This window comes from Schistosoma mansoni, assembly GCF_000237925.1.
Source record: "Schistosoma mansoni, WGS project CABG00000000 data, supercontig 0062, strain Puerto Rico, whole genome shotgun sequence".
NCBI classification, from domain to species: domain Eukaryota; kingdom Metazoa; phylum Platyhelminthes; class Trematoda; order Strigeidida; family Schistosomatidae; genus Schistosoma; species Schistosoma mansoni.
In genome coordinates this window covers 1,543,824-1,558,996 of record NW_017386029.1, presented here as the reverse complement: position 1 = coordinate 1,558,996, position 15,173 = coordinate 1,543,824, and the positions used below count along the sequence as shown (strand labels likewise).

At 35.2% G+C, this 15,173-nt stretch overlaps 1 protein-coding gene across 1 annotated transcript in view; it reads left to right on the top strand.

Annotated features, from left to right (window-relative positions):
• The window catches only part of Smp_155030 (hypothetical protein), a gene marked incomplete at both ends in the record, with an annotated part of 49,723 nt that overhangs the window by 8,809 nt on the left and 25,741 nt on the right, over positions 1-15,173 (top strand). Inside the window, 5 exons of the mRNA XM_018790573.1 lie at positions 2,676-2,785; positions 4,242-4,433; positions 7,218-7,392; positions 9,938-10,220; positions 14,464-14,591. Coding sequence (XP_018646202.1) covers positions 2,676-2,785; positions 4,242-4,433; positions 7,218-7,392; positions 9,938-10,220; positions 14,464-14,591 — 888 coding nt within the window. The remainder of the gene's footprint in view (positions 1-2,675; positions 2,786-4,241; positions 4,434-7,217; positions 7,393-9,937; positions 10,221-14,463; positions 14,592-15,173) is intronic.

The following is a 15,173-nucleotide window of genomic DNA, read 5'->3' as shown; positions in this document are numbered from 1 at the left end:
TGTGTTCATTCACTTTCAACATCATTCAAAATACACACACACACACACTTCCTTTGCTTTTTTAAACTTTGCACGCTTGATCTATCGTTACAGCAGCTCATTTGTAATACACTACTATATGACACCTCGTATTTCGACTTCTGTTTAGACATTGTTGATAATCGTAGTGGCGAAGCTGTTTTGGTCATCCTATCATACGAGGTTAGCAGGAATGATTATGTATCGTGAGTTAGATCTAGTTACAAAACCTATCATTATTGCTGATCGTATTCAATTGATCAAGTTTCACTGTGATCAAAAGGTTTAGTGCCTTGACGTCAAGATCCACTATATTTGGTATTAAGTAATTCAAGACAGTTATAAGGACCCTTTTGGACCTAGATTTCACTCAAGTTAGCACTTACTAGGAAAGTGTATTGGCAGTTTGTCAGTAAGGTTTGAACTCATTTCACTCAATGTCAGTCAGAGTTCGATCAGTGTTAGGATTTAAAAATATAATATCAGTTACTATTCAGTATTGATCAATTAGCGTGAGCATGTACACTGAAAAACATTAATAGTAAAATTATCGCGGAATTATGTGTAAAGCACTTGTTACATATTGGTAATGTAGAAGGGTTACTTTATATTTAATATACTTGACTTTCGACCACTGAGTCTTGAATTCAAATTCTGTGTTTTCGTCTACATCGCTTTAAGTAGACTGGTCGTATCACTTTCCTTCAATTGAAGAGTGCTTCTCTTCTTTGCTCCAGAACTATGGAAATGATAAACTATATTTACTAATTTGGCTTTACACTAACTTTGATTGTCTAAATATGTAGGAAAAAAGGGTAAATAATTGATTATCAGGTCAAACATTTGTGTTGTCTGTTCTCAATGATCAAAGTAAATATATACCTTATTGTGATCTGTTACTTAACAGTCCTGTTATCGTGATCCTAACTACTAACTAGTAGTATGGTCTTTATTTATTAATTTCTAATTCATGAAACTGCAACGCCACATGAATACGCTAATTAGTGACATATTACTTGTTTTGAATAGTTAGAAGAGAATAAATTCATCCGACTAAGAATATAGTGATATAAATTTCGTGGAGTTACTGTTGAACTCTATAATCCAAACCCCGGTCGTGTACGATCGGTTTTCAAGAGTAACTAATTGAAACCCTAAGAATAAACGTCTTATTGCCAAATACCAGTTTCATCTTTAGGTTATTTACTTATTTAAACACATAAACATTGGTACAAGCAGGCACTAAACAGATATGCACCATATAAATCATTCAATTTGCGTGAGGGCTAGAATACAACCCGGATGCTCAAACCAAACCAGGCCATCTTTATGTATTATGGTGTTACACTAATTAATTCAACTTACAGATTTTTCTTTAAGTTTCCTTTCACAGATTAAAAAAATTAGAATTTTTGTGCGGTATGGAACTTTCGAATTCAATTATATTTCTTCAGTTCAATTTCATAAAAACCAAACACATGTTTGCTGTACACTAAAAGCTTTTTATTTATTTGGAAAGCTTATTTTGCGTTGCATTGTTTAATGTTGTTAGTTTAATTGTATGAATGTATGTATGAACACGTGTCCAAGCCATCAGTTGAGATGGCTGAGACATGTGTTACATATGCCCAACCACCGACTGCCCCGAAGTGCAATGTTTTATGGTGTAGGAGTAGGTTGGAAGAAAGCTAGGGGTGGCCAGACCAAAACGTGGCACAAAACCATGAAGTCACTGACAAGTGGACTGAGCCATGTTGGTAGGTGTAGACTACCTGGTTGGGATCCGCGAGATGATAGCAACCGATGGTTAGAGACCTTGAATGACATAACTCAAAATCGTTTGCAATGGCGAAGGTGCATCCACTCTTTGTGTTCTCCCAAATTCTAATCTTCTGAATTCTACATGTCTCTATCTTTTTTCTCTTTCCGAATTTAATTTACTGGATTATACTCCTTCAATAACATATTCAAACCCTAATCTTTCCGATTACTGCTTATACTCTTACTACCTCTACCACTATGGGGTTTGAATGGACAACTGTATCTGTGTGCTAATGTGGTATGGCAACTCGAACTGATGTACGTACGTACGAGGTTCTACGTTGTGACTGACTGACTGAATTGTATGAATATAATTTTATTTAACATTTGTTTTAGTGGAATTATTTGAAATATATATATATATATATAAGGTTTGAATTTATATATAGTAAAACTATTTAGCATTCTCTTGTAAGTCTCTTTTTATGATTGTTGATATTAATTATCGAGGGATTTGAACCCGTATCAGTCACAGACATTGTCATTGGAATATCTGGATTGTGGTTGACCTTTGAGACCGTAATATACGTACATTGTTTTACCACTAAGTAATGACTACTTTCCTATGTATTTAGTCCTTATTGCTGATCAATCAATTTCCGTCGATCAAGTTGGACTATTAGTTAGTAAGTGGTCAACTGATAGTTTATTTTAATTTTGAATAGAGATTTTCATCTAGACTCAACTTTAATGATAATTCATCGGGAATTCTTAGTCTTTTGATGTAGCATGGTTTACTTTTAGTGTTTTTTCTCTGCCTCAGTTTTTCCGATTGTTCTTTTTTAACTGATTAAATTTCTAAGGATGTATTTCTTTCAACTATGCACAATTTTTAGAATGAGGAAATTTCATCGTTGAAATCGAAAATCAATCACCTAGAATTACAGTATTCAACTGCTTCACAAAACATCAGGGATTTGCGTAATCAACTTATTTGTCTTAAACGGTAAGTGTATTACTTGCATCATAAGTAATCTGTCCCAGTTAATTTTGTTCGTTCTCACGCGGATGATGTCACACCTCTGTTGTTTGTATGCTAATAATTAACCAACTCATTTAATAATCAATGTTAAGCAGTTATAAACCACTTTCAATATTCATTATTCAATAGTTTCTGTATAATTTTCTTAGTGGTCTAAGCTAACGCCACCTAAAAAATCTTTTCTACAAGTGTCAAGTTAATCGGTTCCAATTTCAAATTGATTGTCCCCAATGTCTATATTATTTTTATGGGCATTCTTATTTCTATCAGTTATCATTTTGGCATTATCTCTGACCATGTAGTTGATTGACCTCTGTGTTATAGATTAATAGATTGGATCTTCGTCTCCATATCTATTGACTATAGATTAATATGAATATCAGAAGTTTGTAGATTATCTTAGAATTTCCTTCACTTTGGATTCTAAGATTTAAATTCTGAGGAGGTTTTATGAAGATTGGTTTGATATGTAGGTAGTATTTGTCACTGATTGATTTTGTCTGGCGTACCATTGAAAACCAGGGGTGCTGGACAACTATTTCGTCCCAGTACGGAACTTCTCAGAAGTCTGCTTCTACAACTACAAAAAGGATCGACTTCCAAGTGTACAGATCTCATGGCAACCTCCTGACCATAAGAACCATCAAAACGCCATCCAGGAGTACAATTCAGATTTCATGCAATTTGCAATATAATGCTATGAGTTCAGATATGTTGGAAAAGAGATGGTCTTCGTCAATCGGATTGGCTGTTCGCCACTGTGTTACAAATTGATTGAAGTTGGAATTGCACCATTGGACGTCGATCCATTGGTATACTGCGCAGCAGCTCGTTATGTTCTACTTTACGGCTGCAAAACTTGGCCACTAAGAGTAGAGGATACTCGCAAGTTACTAGTATTTGATCATAGATGTCTCAGAAATATTGTTCACATCTGCTGCGATCACAGGGTAAGTGATAATGAGGTTAGACGCAGGGTATTGGGGAATGATGGTAAATCAGTTGATGAGTTTGTGAATCTACATCGACTGAGATGGTTGGACCATGTATTACGTATGCCTGAACACCGATTACGGCGACACGCAATGCTGACTAATGTTGGAGATGGTTGGAAGAGAGTTAGTGGCGGCCAAACCAAAACGTGTAATCAGTCCACAAAGCCACTAACTTCTAGTCCGAGCCATGTTAGTAGATGCAGACTACTTGGTTGGGGTCGGCACCACTATCCTAATTCTAAGGGAAGGGGGATGTCCATTCCCTCTTGATTTCAAAGGTACTCTGTACTAGATCAATCCGTGACGAATGCTACTTACGAATATCAGATTTACTTGAAATGTCAAAATCAAATGGAGTATACCGTTTTACAGTTATTCATATCGTTTATTCAAAATGCATGTTATGTATTTTTTTAACTCATTAGTGAACACATTGAAATGATAGATAAAGCACTATCAAATAAAAATACTACGACGACAAATGCAAACACTACTGCGATAAAGGTGAGTGATTCAGATGACGAATGCAATAACCAATCAAACCTAAGCGACAATGACAGTGTCTCATATTCTTCTGGAAAATATGATTTTGCTGATCCAACTAACAAATCTCGTCGGTAAGTCGTTTGTTTTTCTATGGGATTTTTTTTTAATAATTTAATCTTATTGAGCTAATGTGGCATGAAAACGTGATATAACACACCTATGTCAGGCTCTACTTTGCTTATGACTGACTGAGACAGTTTAGTTGTTTAATTAGCGAACTTTGTTTGTATATGTGCATGATGGACTATTTAAGTTTCTTCCTGTTTACATCTTAATGATTGGTCATATTTCTGAACTTTGTTGAATCATGTGACATTTAATTTAGTTCGTTTTGCCTAAATAGACACATTTGATTCAGTAGCGAATCTTCATTGACTGTGGTGAAGTTGGGGTACGTAATACATATGCTCAACCACAAGCTACATCGACACGCTGGTGCAGGAGTAAGTTGGAATAAAACTAGGGACGGCTAAAAAAATATGGCGTTAGTACACAAAGTCATTTGGTTTTCAACTGAACTATGAAGGTAGATGCAGATTGCCTGGTTTGTGTTCTATTATAGCGGAAGAAATATTGTAAAAGTTGAAACTAGTTTTTCGAATTATTATTAATCATAGTTTTATTGGATAATAACCGAATAACTAGACTACTATGTACACTTATTCCACTTATCATAAGCTTTGGTTTAACTTCTATTCCTGATTTGTTCTTAGTCCGTTAATTACAATTTGATCTATTCACAGTCACTTTTGACTCACTTATGTACAATCGTTATTTTCCATTTTATGGTGTGATGCGGTTCAGTATGTTTGTATGCAAACCACGTTTGTTTGAAGCATAAGTATGGTGGAAACTGGTTGCTGACCTTTGAACTCAAAGCATGATATGGAGAGGGTACTGCAGCTCGGAGTCAATAGTGCTGTTCGAACATGCAATTACACAAGTTAGAGACACGAATTCACTCTTTTCTTTCAAATCATATTTCATTTATGTCTAATCTTTTCTACTACTACTATTGTAGTGAGCAAAAACACGACTTTATTTATTTATTTAATCACATATATATTGGTACAAAGGGCACCGGATACATATGCGCCACACAAAATAATGAGAATGGGAGGAGAAGGAAGAAGATGTGTATATATAAAAGAAGGAAAAAAAGAAAAGGAGAAGAGTAATGATGGGGGGAACTGAAATGTACAACCAGAAGAGCTCTCTCAGTTAGGAAAGTTATAGCCACTCTTTATGAAGAAAGTAAAAGAAGGTTACAGCAGGCACGCCACTGGCTTCTATTCTGAGCCATATCTGATAACGTCTCTAGCCACTGTGTTGCACCATCTCTCGGACCCCAGCCAGGGAGTCGTGAAGGACCAACAGAAGCTAGCCCTTTGCAGCTTTCTTTCATACCACGACACCATGTCATACACTGACCTCCTCTCCGCTTTTTCCAACCAGTCCGAGAGTCGGCAAATAATGCACGACGTGGAAGCCTCTGGGACGACATTCGTAAAACATGTCCAAGCCACCGAAGTCGGTGTTTCAAGATGGTGACACCAATTGAATTATCGTCTCTGTGCCCGAGCACACGATGCCGAACCTCTGCATTACTAACATGGTGTTGCCACTGAATGTCAGCAATCCTTCGGAGACAACGATGATCGAATGAGTTATGTTTGGAATTTCATTCGAAATTCCACATGATTTCATATATTTTATTTACCACCACTTGACTAATTATTTAACTTAGTACATGATTCTCCAAAACTTCTGTGATTACTAAGTTTTGTAGTATAGACATCATTGTTACGTAGCGTTGTTCTTTGTTCACGTAAATTTTACTTTTCCAAAGATGGAAAAATTAAGGAAAAATATATATAAATGCGATGGTATTATATACAATATAGAACTCGAACTGGTTTAATCTATATTTTCATCTATAAGCGGATAATTTAAAGATGGCTCTGTCCATGTCGTAGTGAGAAATTATGGTGTGTAGAAAGTTTATCAAATCGTAAATAAAGCAGTCACTCACAAATATTGGTATATGTTGACTAAATCATGTGGCAAATTAATTGAAGTTCGAAAACGTGCACCACGCTAAACCGACATAGTGGTATATTATGTCCTGCTCTCCAAACAACTTAAAGGACCTGGTTTCAACTATTCCCAAAGTTGAGACCGTGATGGCGCCCTGTCCCAATGTGCAAAAAAAACACCTAAGTAATACTTTTTTCAATGTTTGTTCAGCTGATATAAGAGTAATCTTCACGAACTACATTCCTCACCTTATCTAGTTTAAGGAATTTGGCAGGAAACTGTGAACTTAGGTTTCGAGCTAGTTAGCAGTCGTTGCTAAGGTATACTTGCGATCTTGAGGGAACTTATGTTCCTTGTGGAGTTCGAAACAACGTCACTCAGCTTTACAGTCTGAGACGTGTTACTACTGAGATATTCTATTCGTGACCATCCTGTAAGACTGAAATAGTTACAATTGATTAGTCACTGAGTAATAAAAATATGTCAAGTTTGTTCAATCTTTTAACGATACAGGTCGAACGTGTAATTGGTTAAGTCTAGGATACTAGTTCATAGAAGACATAGTAGACGCGATGTGGAAAAAAGTTATAATTAGAATTCTGATTGATGACTGACACGTGATATCGATCAGTGTCTCATGCTATAACAAGAGGCAATAAGTGTCAGTTTATTGTCATTCTGTTTGATAATGATTTATGTATTATTGTTCAAAACAATATCTACCATATTTGCACTAGTCCATCAGTTAATTCTTGTTATACTATTCATTTTATTGTACGCTTAATGTTTCTCGTTTCCTTCTGTTTTTTTTTTCAAAGTAAACTATCCAAAGAGTTTTCTCGATATATTGCCCATTTATTACCGGATGATGACCTAATATTAAATGAAGTTAATCATAATTTCCACTTAACCGATTCATTAGATGAATTTGTCACATTTTTAGCTCAATATGTTGAAAAGATTTTATCATACTTAGTTGATAAAGGCAAATTAGTAAGTATATTGTGTTCATAATAGAAAAATAGTTATTTATATTGTTCTATTTCATAGTAGTAATATTGTTTGTGCAAGTGGCTATCAGGACTTAGTGGCCGAGTAGATAACGCGATGGCGTTTGAAGCGAACAGTACTGGGTTCAAGTCCCAGAGTGAACATCAACTCTGAGATGCAGGTACATCCAGCTGACGAGTCCCAAATAGGACGAAACGCGCGTCTTGGATTCCACTGCTAGCCACTATCCATCTTTGCTTATCATTGTTTGCGTTCCTTTTTTTACGAATTGTTAACTGACTAGTCCAAATATGATGTGAATTTCTAAGCAATATCATCCTTATTATGAAATTCTCAAGTTTAATCATGTGTAGGATGGTTTGGAGATTGGATGCAATTTGTTATGAACTTACAAAACGTGTATGAAACAGTTATTCTATGTACTCATTGGTTTTCAAAGACTTATTAGTTGATATTATGTCATGATGAGTCCAAATCTGGTGTAGAAGAACTCCTATCTGATTTGTTTATCTTTACTCCAACTTCTTCCTATTATTTAACATTTATTAGACAAAAGATGATTAGTATAACAGTAGAGCTGATCAATAGGGTTCAAGTTCACTTAGTTGAAAAGTAAAATGGAATAAATCCTAAGTTCCAACATCAACTTTGAATAAATATTTCTAATTGCTTCATATCATTGCACAATGATGAGTGTAATGGATGTAAGCCAGCTACCTTTAACGCCATCACGATCTTGGTTCAGCCGTGAATGATTACGTTTACCACATATTGGTACAAGCAGTTCTGTTCTGTCTTTGAAAAACCTAGCCTTTATGATCTGAGAGTATCTGACCACTTTGTTCGATTATCGATATCTCGGATAAACTTCACATTCATTTTTATTATTGTGCAGAATCGAAGTAGTTAGTCCATTAATTAATGTGTAGAAAAATATGTACTATTGAATGCTAACTTATGGGTCTAACAATTAAACTTTATTTGTGAGACCTAAGGGTCGTAGTTTTAATCATCTGTAGGATCGTAGATGCGCCACGAAATTATTTCACCAAGTCTCAAAACAGTATAAAGAAGGTTTAGACTTCATTGTTAATTGTGATACTTTAAAGGTGACCTATTGAATTAGTTCATCTATTCATTTAGTTTCAGAGTTAAATGACAGCTAAACTTTGACTACATAACTAAAATTGATAATCATCCTCTATCTGAATGCTACCTGATCAAGTTTATCCTTATATATTAACGGTATCTCCATTAGATGACTAGTACCTGTAACGATGTTGTCTTTTCACAATTGAAGAATAGGGTTGGACAAGGTTGGTCCTAAAAATACCTCAGTTTATCTTACTTATTTTCGTCATCAACAGTAAAGCAACGAATATTAAGTTCTTCGGCACTCCTCCCATTCTCTCTGGAAAACCGTAGACTAGAATAGAAAGAAGGATACTGCAATTCACAAGTCACTTTGCAGTGGGTGCCACTGGTGACAAAGTGAGACTTATTGGAGTGCTATTATACTCCCTAACACTCAAGGATCTGATTATATTTGGAATATGTTACGTTATAGATACTATGCTAAACTTATTGGACTTTCTAAATTAAAAGGCTGACTGGATGCGCACAAAATCTGTGTAACCACCGTTGGTAACATTTGCATTCATATTTCATTCAAGAACGCGTCGTCAACTTTATGTGAAGCAATTAACCGTTTCATTTGTCGGAACACATACAGGGGATGAAAATTAACCTCTAGAATTAATTTTAATACATTGATGGTACAATCCATTAATTTCACCAGAATCATTTGGCCCAATGACCTTAATGGATTTGTTAATGTACTCAGTTCCAACCATATTCATGATCAAACAACAAATAATAAATAGACAACCATACAGAGAAACTTCGAGCTGTGAATAGGTGACCTCGAAAAAGTGACAAGAAGAGAGCTCACCAATTCGTAGTGACCCAAATCCTAGGACTAAGTTCAGAAGCACATAACTCCAAAGTAACAATTATAAAGAGTAATTGCACTTATAAAGTATACAATTGGAAATAGTTGAAATAAAACTGAACATAAAAATAATAGTACTTGTAAAACTTTTAGTTCAGAAATCAACCATACAAAAGTTCACTCAATCAATTACAGTTATTCAATCGAATTGGGGACTAATGACTTATCAGAAAATGTGTGTATTCCACAGTGTTTTTAGTTCTAAGGTGTATAGGAATCTTTCAAGGTGTAAATTAGTCTATACAACACCATAGGTATGTACAATTAGTTCCATGTTCAGTAATGCAGATGGATACGATTCGGAAACCCGATGTTTTTTTGCACGCCGCAACCAATTATGGTACTTTGTAAGTAGTTCTTGCTATATTATCGCCGTATTTTAAATGCCTAATCATTTGTATGAGAATAATGTTTCCACTCAAAATGTACGTGTTATCCTCACCTTTTTTATTCTACAAGGAAACGGAACACTTTTCATCCTGTCCTGTTTTGCATGTTGCTTATTGTATCTTTCAGATTTTTCTCCCCCTATTAGTTCAAATTATTTGTTTACATTCCAATCCATCAGTACGTGATCAATTTCTCTGCTTATTATTTGATTTCCTTTCAACTACCTCGTCCCCTACCTCATCACCTCAACCATCATTATTATCAATTGAGCATAAAATTCATGTGGATTTTATGAATTCACCTAGTTTAATTAAAATGAATACTGGTTGTGATTCAATTGGTCGTGTAAATCATGATGAATTCTCTAAACATATATTAAATGCTTTACGATTATTAGCTTCATATTTAGGTAAGTGAAAAATTGTCTAATTATATTCTATATGACAGCCTGTTAGAAAAATGAGTGTTTTGTTTTTGGATTTCTCATTGGACAAGGGAAATATTGGATTAGATCGAAATAAAAATCATTGAAATCATAAACCGATCAGTGTAAAACCAACATTAAAAACCTGGAAGCACTAGACGACCGCTTCTTCCTAGCACGGAAGTCCTCAGCAACGCACATTCTCGACCCCGCAATCGAGAATTGAACCTGGCATCTTCGGTCTTGCGCTCGATCGCCTAACCCATGAACCACTGAGTCGTCATCCAACAGTCTTGGTATCTGACTTCAATCAATCCAGTGCCATGTGTGTCTAGTATGAAGTCCTGATCGGATTCTGTCGATCAAGTTACAGCGTGATCAGTAGTCTAATTAACTCATTTCTTATCGACTACTTGCAAATCATCATTGTTAAGTCACTTAAGTTAGTAGCCACTTGCAACTTGAATGATGTGATTCGGTCAACACTAATCACTATATAAATATGACACTAGCCATAACCCAGTGATCGATCGGTGTAAATATTTCAGTCCTGTAGGAGGTCAGTCGCTCTTCGAACTGGTCAGTGGTAACTTCTTACATTGTAAAGCTGAGTGATCCAGGTCTGAACTCACTGGCGTTCATCACTTCCCTCAAGATTGCTGCTAAATCTTGCTGAAAAGTACCAACTAGCACAGAATTTAGGTCCAGAGTTCCCTATCGATTACCTCCGTTCACCTAATGTTACTACGAGATGTTTGAAACAGTGAGAAAATTTATAACTTCGTTTATTACTTAAGTTTATCGCGTTCGGGTAATTACGGTGTAAATTGGGTGCAAAGCAAGCAGTTCATTACTATTAATTATTATTATTATTATTATTAATGGCTTTATTCAATATTATAATCTGATACAATATAGAATTCTCAGCACGAGTTATTTCAACAAGTTTTTTACCAAAAAAAACAATAAAACCCAAGAAAAACAAAAAAAACAGAAAAGGAATGAAAAAGGTTTAAGAAAAACTGAGTTTATACAAATTATCAAATTTGAAACATGCTTAAGAAGACAGGTTATTTACTAGGTCAACTCTAACAGCCTGTTCGTCACAAAGTAAATTTGCTAAGTAAGGTATTACAGAACTTTTATAGAATTGCTTGCGTGTATGGATTTTAATGTATTTACGTCTCGTTCTACCAGAAGATATACAAGGAGAAAGATATGAATGAAGCGGATGGTTAGTATCTGATAAGATAACACCTGCCAAGAGTTTGCAAGACTTAAGATGTCTATCCACAAGCATATTAATAATGACTTCAAAAGATTCACCACATACCTTGCAAACCGCCTTCAGCACTCTACGCAAAACAGCAAAGTCTTTTCTCAAAAGCCCAGGAAAGAATAATGGAGAACAATATAGAATAATAGGTAATATGCAGGAATTTACAAATTGTAAGAGTAAATGGCGAGTAATCCCAAAAGCATGCAGCCTCTTTATGTAGTATGTCAAACGGTAAACTTTTTTCGATAAGAGTAAAACATGAGAAGACCAAGAAAGATCAGAGGAAAAAATGACACCGAGATATTTGACCTTCGACACTGTGTTTATTAAGGAGTTTCCAATGGCACAAGCATTGTGATCCCAAAATAGAGTGTAGGTTCTGTCCATGTCTCAAGCTAAAATTAACAGCTTGACATTTAGATGGATTGAGTAAGAGACCATTACCAACAGACCACCTTTCAATACGAGATAAAAACTCATTCATTTCTATGGGATGTAAGGAGGTAGAAATCGGCATACATACAGTGAGGTCGTCCGCATATTTTACAAAAGTGTTTTCTGTGGAAGATGGCAGATCATGCAGAAAAAAAGAGAAGAGCAAAGGTGAAAGAACAGCTCCTTGTGGCACACCTACATTAGACAGTAGAGATGTTGAACACTTTCCTTCAAATACAGCGTACTGTTCTCTTCCAGAAAGGTAGGAACGTAGCCAATTGGTTATCCAGCTGTCAGTGTCGACGCTGATCAGCTTGTTAAGTAAGAAATGTCTTGGAATAGAATCAAAAGCAGAAGTAAAGTCCAGGAAAGCGCATCTAACATACTTCTTACCCTTTTCCAACCCGAACACCATATTGTGATGCAGAACAGCAACGGCATCTAATGTGCTTCTTTTGCATTTGTAAGCAAACTGATATGGATCACAGTGCTCTTTTATTGCAGGTTGAAGTGGTTGTATCAGTAATTTCTCCATTATTTTAAGGAAAGGTGAAGTTATTGCAATGGGTCTAAGTTTCACATTTTTATCACCAGAAGCTTTCCTTGGTATAGGGATTATCTTTATCTTTCTCCACATTTTCGGTAAGACATTAGTTGAGAAGGGTCTGTTAAAGATATTCGTTAATGGATAACATAAAACATCAGCACATTTTTTAAAAAGGAGGTTTGGGATACCATCAGGTCCTAAACATTGGGATGAATTAAGTGACTGGAGACATTTTCGGACATCATTTTCAGTGAAACTGGAAACACAATTATTCTTCAGACCCTAAGATATAGGGAGCATTATGTCAGATGACTGACGTATAAAGGACTTATTTAAGTCACAAACATTCAGCTGGTTATCGCTTCTAGTCTTCCTGTTCCCTGTAATTTCTTTAAAGAGTTTCCATATACTTGGAGAGCTTTTACAAGATAGGAGTTTTTGAGTAAACACAGGGTTGAGACGTCTAATCTCCTGGTTTATTTGACCATTTAACTTACAAACTTCAGTAGTTGACCTCAATAGTAGTTTATGTATACATACACAGCACAGGATTGTAGATAAAACAGGACACATGATCCTTGATGACTTTCAGCCACTTAGTAATTCTATCGGATTAGTTTATATGCTGTGTGAATGTTGAGAACACGTAAATTTCCCTAAAACACATTTTTTAGGAAAAAATGAAATGTAAGTATGTCTCAGTTAAATATAATTTTGAGTTGTTTCAATCTAATTTTCTGTCCAGAAAGAAATGCTCCATGCAAATTAAGTGATCACCTAGTGAAGAAAAAGTTAAGGAGAAAGTCGTAAGGTCTATGAATGAATACAGAGGAATAGTATTTAATAAAAGATCCTTCCTGATGTTCATGTACGAGTAAGAGTGTGAAGAGTCTTCTCTCTTACTCGAAACGCTGTCAAATGACCACGCGTCCTTTTACTTTATGGTAGAGAATTCGTCATGCCTTTCACTTAACGGGTGTGTTTTTATGAAAGTTGGGTTGATGGGCAGGCATCCTATGCCTAAACCGGGTTTATAAATACAGTGTAGAGTCCATTTGATTAAGTTAGAAATTCCTTATATCAAACCATCGGTATGCATAATAGGCTATGGGATTCTAGTAAACAAATGGTGTACGAACCTATTTCTCTCACTGGTTATTATTGAACTTCATTTCTTGACGTCAGTTGCTTCATAGTCTTATGGATTAGATCCCTGGGTCAAAAACTCAGAGATTGGTCCCCCTAGGAAAATTATCTGATTCAGTTTAGACGTTCAGGCAGTAGTATCCCATATGTATAAAATTTAATATTACTCAAGAAAATGAAAGTTATAACAATAAAAACGTAGATAAATGTGTCATACTCTTAACACTTACTGAATTCCATCCATCATTGATAGAGAGAACATTTCACTATCCGAAAACGTTCTGCATTTTAAAAGTCTGTTTTTTAGGTCAACTTGCATTTATCAGAATTCATTTCCGATCATGAATTTCAATAAGTGGTAATACAAATCTCTACTGATAGACACAAATCTAGAGATATTACTTACTTACTTACGCCTGTTACTCCCAATGTAGCATAGGCCGCCGACCAGCATTCTCCAACCCACTCTGTCCTGGGCCTAGAGATATTATTAACTCATTAATAATTTCATTAATCAATAATCTTTATCGGTATTGGAATTAAAAACATTTTTTGGTATCTAGCATGGTCATGTTGTGTACGTATTCATACTATCACTTTGATGATATCGTTTATTCACTTTTGATCTTGGATGTCAAAGGAGTAATTGAAATTCACAGCGTTAAGCTAGCATATTATTATCACTAATTCGAGCATATTATTCACTTGTTTAATAGTAAATCTACATCTTAAATAAAAAGGTTGGAAAATTATTTTATATGAAGCGTTTCATATCATATTTTTTAAAAATCACTCTGTTATAATATATCCTTATTGTATAGGTCCTGCTCGATTGGAAGGTGAACTGTTACCGGGATTATGGTTACAAATAAATAAATGTTCAATTTCTGACCTATCTAGAAGACTTCTTTTAGTATCGGCATGCGGTGTAATCGCTCCTCACCTTCCGGTTAGTTAAAGATCATATTATTGTCGTATATTATGATTGTTGGCTTATGATTGACTTGTATTTTCAAGTTCTGTATAACTCAACCAGGTCGCTGGCATTACCCAAGGGGTAAACCCTTCAAATAAACTGCAAATATGTAGCTGTTCTCGTCTAGCCTTAAAGTAGATACGTTGTGTCTCAAGGGGAGAAAGTATGAAGAAATCTGGAAAAAAAAGAAGAACAAGAGACAAAGTAAGCAGACGGTAACTCATGAAACACGCTGTATGTAATTACATTTAATAACGAAAACAAACAAAAATAAGCGATAACACAAATGTGAGATTGAAATAATCTGAAAATGGGAACTAGAAGTTAATACGGTAAGATTTTAAATGTGTTACACAGTTTTACATGGTAAGGAAACATTATCCCAGTACTTGTTTTACTTTAAATAAGACTAAGAATAGGTTTGCCTGACATATTTTTAATCTTAGCATTCTTGAAAGTTCACCGAAATTATTGATGAATTCTTTGTTTGAATTAATGTGTAAAGTTGGACGATTGTAGCTAGTTGAATATTCATCAGTGTTCATCATCATTGCA